The 6,071-nt window shown below is 52.3% G+C and overlaps 1 protein-coding gene across 1 annotated transcript; it reads left to right on the top strand.

The window, feature by feature from the left end:
• Nucleotides 1–1,331: 1,331 nt before the first annotated feature.
• S100B (S100 calcium binding protein B) lies at nt 1,332–2,670 on the top strand. Its single transcript, XM_009331125.1, has 2 exons — nt 1,332–1,469; nt 1,985–2,670. The coding sequence occupies exons 1-2, from the start codon at nt 1,332–1,334 to the stop codon at nt 2,123–2,125; spliced, it is 279 nt and encodes a 92-aa protein (XP_009329400.1). The 3' UTR covers nt 2,126–2,670.
• Nucleotides 2,671–6,071: the final 3,401 nt, after the last annotated feature.

Raw genomic sequence — 6,071 nt, 5'->3', positions numbered from 1 at the left:
AGGGGGGCCGGGGAATGCCGGGGAAGTGGCTGGGCTGCCGGAGCAGGCGGGCCGCTGCAGCGGGAGGGGTGGCGCGGGGGGCACCATCGCAGCTCCGAGCTCTGCCACTACAGCAGAGGCCAGCAGGGAGCTGAAACACTCCTCAGCCTTGCGGATGGGAAGCAGGCAGTACTGCTGGCAGCTAGCTCAGCCTGGTGCAGGCAGGGCACAACCATGCAAAGGACTATTAGGATGCATGCATGAAGTGCTTCAGGAATATTTCCTACCTGACTGGAAACAGCCTTGCAGTTTGGACACCTACTGCTGCACGGGGGAGGGTGTCAGCTTGAGAGTCAGGCTGTGGGAGGAAATATAGTGCCTTCAGTGTTGGGCCTTGTGGTGATGAAACAGGAGCCAGGCCACAGGGCAGGAGACGTTTATCTGTGGGGTATGAATTAACCGAGTGCCAGACAATAAGGCTTTTTTTCTCCCCAGCATCAGTGCATTCAACAACTTTTGGGAAGGTGGTTTTGCATCTCTCCCTTTTCGATCAGAGTCTCTTTGGTTTGTCTGTTTGTGAAATCTGCAGGAAACACTGCAATACCAATTATTAACATTCCTCAGAGGGTCTCCAGATCAAGCACAGGAGGAGGGAGGTTAGAGGAGATGTGCTTATTTTGTCCTGCTGGCACTCACCAAAACTGGTTCCTGCTTGGGTTCCCCTGACTGCTCAGCTGGAGACAGGCCTGCAGGCAAGAAAGGCAGAGGCGAGAGCACCTGTGACAGAGGGGACAGCAAAATCTTTCTGAAGCTCCATGTGCAGAAATGAAATCCCTGCCTGCCCCTCTCCCAAGCAAGGAGAACAAAGCAATGGGTTAAGCAGTGGGAACCAAGAAGAGGTGAAGTGACAACATGCCGCCTGCTAGCCAGGTCGGCACATATGGAAAATGCAGGAGCACCTTGCTGGAAGCCGCCAGGGCTTCGCAGTCTCTCCTCGTTTTCTCTCCTACATTCTGCCCACACAGAGACCCAAGGTGCCAAACTCACATCAGTCCCAGGGGATGTGTCAGCTGCCGGCATGTGCCAATCCTATACTGGGCACTCCTCGCGTGGTGGCTCTCCTCTCCTCGAGAGCTCCTGGAGGCAGAGCCAAGGTCTCTTGGGATCTTCCTCCCTGAAGCGAGAGCTGCTAGTGGTGCTTTTCAGCAGCATGTTTTCAGTGTGGTGTCCAGCACTGGTGACGCGTGGGGGGAGCCTCGGGGCAGTCATGCTTGCAAAGCAAAAGGCATCACTGGAGCTTGCCCAGGCTAATGCACCCATCGCTCCTCTGACCTCAGGGCCACGCTGTGACCATGTCTGAGCTGGAGAAGGCCATGATTGCCATCATTGATGCATTCCACCAGTACTCAGGGAAGGAGGGAGACAAGCACAAGCTGAAGAAATCAGAACTGAAGGAGCTAATTAACAACGAGTTGACCCACTTCCTTGGTGTAAGTATTGCCCTCTGCACAGCACGCCTTACTGGGCTGTGGGAGCCGTGTCGAGCAGCTGCTGGGGTCCGCTAACTCCATCTCCCATGAGAAGCAAGCACAGGAGAAGGGGTTTATTCATGCAGCAGTGCGTTAAACACTTTGCTCGAGCTCCGCAGGAGCAGCAGGTGGCAGGACAAGGGCAACAGCCTGCGCTGGGGACTGGGGTTTGGGTTAGATACTAGAGAAATTTCCTTCCCTGGGAAGGGGAGACAGCCTTGCCCAAAGAAGCTCATGATGTCCCTTCCCAGCGGCACAGCTGTGGCTGTGATTCCTGCTTCAGGAGGGCCGCTGTTGCACAGATACTGCTGCAGGCATAGGGTGGTGCCCCAACACAGATGGGAAAAAGCAATGAGCTATTTAGGATGTGTCTGAACAGATTGAGCCATGGGAGCACCCAAGAAGCGGGGACACGTTACTGTCTGGCCCTCGCTCTGATCCTCCCCAGCTTCGGCTGCCTGTTTCTATCCCTTCAGGAGATCAAAGACCAGGAGACTGTGGACAAAGTCATGGAGGCGCTGGACAGCGATGGGGATGCAGAGTGCGACTTCCAGGAGTTTGTAGCCTTCATTGCGATGGTCACCGCTGCTTGCCATGAGTTCTTTGAGCATGAGTGAGATGGTGGGAAGCAGGTGAGCACCTCCTGCTCATGCCGGAGAGATGCAGTGCAGCATCGCTCCTCCGGGAAAAGGACTGGGTGCAATTAGGAGCTCCTTGGAGTTAAGCTTGTGCTAGACTTAAGCAGCTTATTAAGTTCTGTGGCTTTGTGAATAAGAAACATCTGCACAGTTCAGGAAAGCTTATCAGCCAGTGCCCACCTGGCTGGATGCAGTGTGCGAATGCCTTGTCTCAAGCTCCTTCCCTGCTGCTGTATGCAAGGGACATGCATGGGGCTGGAGCCAGGTGGACGCTGTGATCCAAGCTTGCTTGCAAAGGGAAAAGGGAAATTCAAGGGCTGAAGTAGGAGGTGATGCAGAGGGGCTGGTTACAGAAGCCTGGTTCTGAGCCCACTGGCCTGAACAGAAAGGCTCCCGTTGATTCCTGTGGGCTCTGACCGCTCTTGTGCATGGTACTAACACAGGCAGCACAGCCCCTGTCCCGTCACAGGGGCTCAGCAGAGCCCACGCATTTCTTGGCAAATTGAGACACCCTTGGCTTGAAAGGCAACGCATAACCATCTAATAGCCCAGGCTTTTCTCTTGTCGATGAATCCTGCTTTCAGCAGCCTGCAGAACTGGAAGCAAAAGCATATGAGGCTCCTGGTCTGGAGACAGTTTCTGGGCCTGGGATGTGCCTTGGCAAGGTCTCCAGGCTCAGTCAGAAAGGGGAGGATCCGCCCAGTGTGACCACAGTGATTTAACATAGACCAGGCGCAGCCTCCGGAGTGTGTGGAAATGGTGAGAATAAAATGTTGTTTCGGTCTCTGGGCCACAATTGGTCTCTGGTGAAAAATGTGTCCTTTTGTCCCAGGCTGCGTGCAGCTCTCCCCGGCTGCCCTGCGCTGTCAGAGGGGAAAGCTGGAGGATGCAGCCTGAAGCACTGCTATGGCTCATGGTCCTGGGTTTCTTGTTGGGCATCGACCCTTCATCTCCTCCCTGGCATCACTGTGGCTGGCCAAACAGCTCAAGGCTGTCACCACCACCATGCTCCGCCTGGCTGTCCAAACTGGCAGATGTACCTGCGAGGCCAAAGGAGCGCAATGCACCTCCGCGGGACTGCTGCTGTTCAGGATGTGTCTGCTGCTGCCAGGGTCATCCAGGGGCTTGCACTGGTGAGCCTTTGCAAAGCGAAAACTAAACCTAGGACAATTTCCCCGAAGCCTATGCTCCTGCCTTTTTCAGTCTGCACTTGCCATCCAGCTCAGCAATACCTGCGAGTTAGGCATTCATGACTAGCAACATCTATAGTGACAAATTCACAACAAAGATGCCCACAGATGATGTCATTTTTACCTCATTCCACATTTCATAATGATTTCACGCGCAAAATGACATGTCTTCAGACAGGGACCATCTTGCTATTCTCATCTGCCACCCCCAAGCTGTGAAAGGGGACACTCTGGCAGAGACATACGTACAAGAAAGACAATGTCTTGTACTCCATCTAGAATTAAAAAAGCAGTTTTGCCAACTCAGGGTAGTGCTCATTTGTTAAGAACTTGTTTAGCATCCAAGTTATTTCCACCACATTTTTAACATCCTCATCGGTTCTTGGTTCAACTGTTTCCAACACTCGTATGGACCTGAGGCAGTGTGTGAGGATAACAAATGGGGACACTGTCTGTCCCAGAGTGTCCCCAGGGTTAGGCAGGGCAGACGGGACTCTCATGACCCTCTCTCGAGCCTAAACCTGAGCTTCACCAGAGGGGTCTGATTCAGCACAAGGGTCTGCAGGTGAGGCTGTCTGGCAGGTCTCTAAGTCCTACCTGCCTTCTGCCTCACCACACCAGCAGTGCTCACACGGATGAGGAATCCTTCCCCAAGACTGAGCCTTTTCAGCAGCTCTGCACAGCATCACAGCAGCAAAGAGCTGTAGGTGTAACATGCGGCTTCAACGCTGGCAGAGCCGGTGAGACACAGCAGTGCATCCTGTTCCTTGATGAGCAATGGGAGAAGGAGTGGGGAGTGACACAGTATGACTGTACATGTTTCTGGCAGTAAGGCTGATCCTGACTTAGCAACACCACTCCTGGGAATTCACAGAGGCTTTACCTGGCACAGGAGAAGGCGCAGCAGAGCTGGTGCCTCTTGTCAGGGAGGAAGACAGCGTGTCTTCCTTTGAGGTGAGCACCATGACTGCCAGCGGTGCAGTATGCGGTGCTCAGGCTGCTGAGCCCCAGACACTCCTCCCCAGTCAGCAAGGAAAGCAGAGCTTTCCTGAAGTGAAATTCCTGAAACAGACTGCGTGGTCACAGGCCTCAGCGCCACCTCGTCTACACTGCAGCTCTGGTCCCGTTGTGTTCTGCTGCTCTCTGACACAGGCGGTGCCTCAGCTGAGAGCGCGGACTGCGGGGACAGCCACATGCTGGCACGGTGGGGGAGGCAGGCAAAGCACTTTGCACAACACTGGCCCAAGCACATAGCATGAGGTGCCTCTGCCGACAACTCACCACTGCTGATCCCTCCTGCACGCCGCCCCCTCGCACGCACAGGCACAGCCAGCTACCCACAGCACCTCTGCTAACACCTTGGGTCCCCATGGACCCTGCAAGCCCCCTGTGCCCAGCCTAGAAAAAGGATGCTGCCATGCCAACAAGGGGTTTGAGTAGTGCTGTGAGGGGCTCAGAAGCACAGCGAGGCTTTCTGGGGAAAAAAGAAAATCACTCAAGCTTTAAAGCTGACCAAGAAGCAGGTGTCAGAGCCTTGCAAAGCAGACATCACAGCCAGCTCTGAAGGAGGCTCAAAAGGCTTAAGCAACTTGCTAACCTCCCAGCAATGACAGGCTAGATACTTAAAAGTGCCAGTCCTGACACCACTAGTTTTCAGGCTCTGGCAGGGATAGTTCACTCTTCAGGAAGGGAAGGTGACAGGCTAATGACGTTGTGAAATAATTTTTAGTTATGCCCTCATCCCAGCCAACAGAATCAGCCTGCTGGATACCCGAGGTGTGTGCGCTCTTACAATACCTCACTGGCACTGGTTAGATTGATCTGACATTGCATCAATCCCAGGAGAGCTTAGAAAATCCACATTTTTGTCGTTAGTGCAGACTGGCACATTGACAACCTGCAGAAAGGCTGTTTTGGTAACATGGAGCTCAACAGAGGATGCAAGTGAATTTCCCACCAGGAAGGGCACCAATGGATGGTTTCTTATATTAAATGCCCCATCAATACAAGAACTACTTATCAACAGTACTAATAGTGAAACAAAGAGAAGAAAGTACAACAGCAGGAGGAGCCTGAGACGTTTAACAGACTCAAATTAACTTCACAAACTAGAAAAGTAACAGATGGGGGCAGATTTAGTACAGACATGCTCTATTGTACCCCTGCTGAATTACATTTTCATAATTTAAAATGCTGCCATTACTGTTTGCTCCGGCAGATTAGAATCTGCACTTTTACTCTCTCCCCAGATAATTATAGGCAAAGCGCATCTGTGAAAGATCCCTCTCTCTGGATCAGACGCAAAATTTCCAGCACTGGAAGAGCACTTACAGACCCCCACAAAAAAGTTCTTCCATGTAAGATCTAATTTTACTGGGAGCGCTGATTATTGCTGTTAGCACATCTGAAAAAACATATTCTTCATCTGTCGATGGGATGTGCATTCAGGCTGAATCACTCAATAGCAGAGTTCATGTGTTGACAGCAAGAAAAATAATTTATCTTAAAAACAAAATAGGATTTTTCCACAAATCAAATGCGGACTTTTACAGACTCAGAGAAAGAACATTCCTGACCTTGTTGGATGGAGTAAAGCAATTGTGTAAATAAAGCACTGCACTGCTGGGCCGTGTCTCCCACGCATTCAGAACTCTGCGTTGCAAGCTGTGGCAGCGCTGAGAGGTGCTCCTCCATGCTGGCAGTCTAGTGACATGGAAGCAACTTCCTGCTCCCTC

Source organism: Pygoscelis adeliae, unplaced genomic scaffold, assembly GCF_000699105.1.
Source record: "Pygoscelis adeliae isolate BGI_AS28 unplaced genomic scaffold, ASM69910v1 Scaffold469, whole genome shotgun sequence".
Classification (NCBI taxonomy): Eukaryota; Metazoa; Chordata; class Aves; order Sphenisciformes; family Spheniscidae; genus Pygoscelis; species Pygoscelis adeliae.
This window is presented reverse-complemented; position numbering and strand designations above follow the sequence as displayed.

What these genes read in the sequence shown, in the direction of transcription:
- S100B (XM_009331125.1), top strand. Translation starts at nt 1,332, where the DNA reads ATGTCTGAGCTGGAGAAGGCCATGATTGCCATCATTGATGCATTCCAC. An exon ending in AGTTGACCCACTTCCTTGGT is followed by an intron (nt 1,470 to 1,984) that starts GTAAGTATTGCC and finishes CTATCCCTTCAG; the next exon opens with GAGATCAAAGACCAGGAGAC.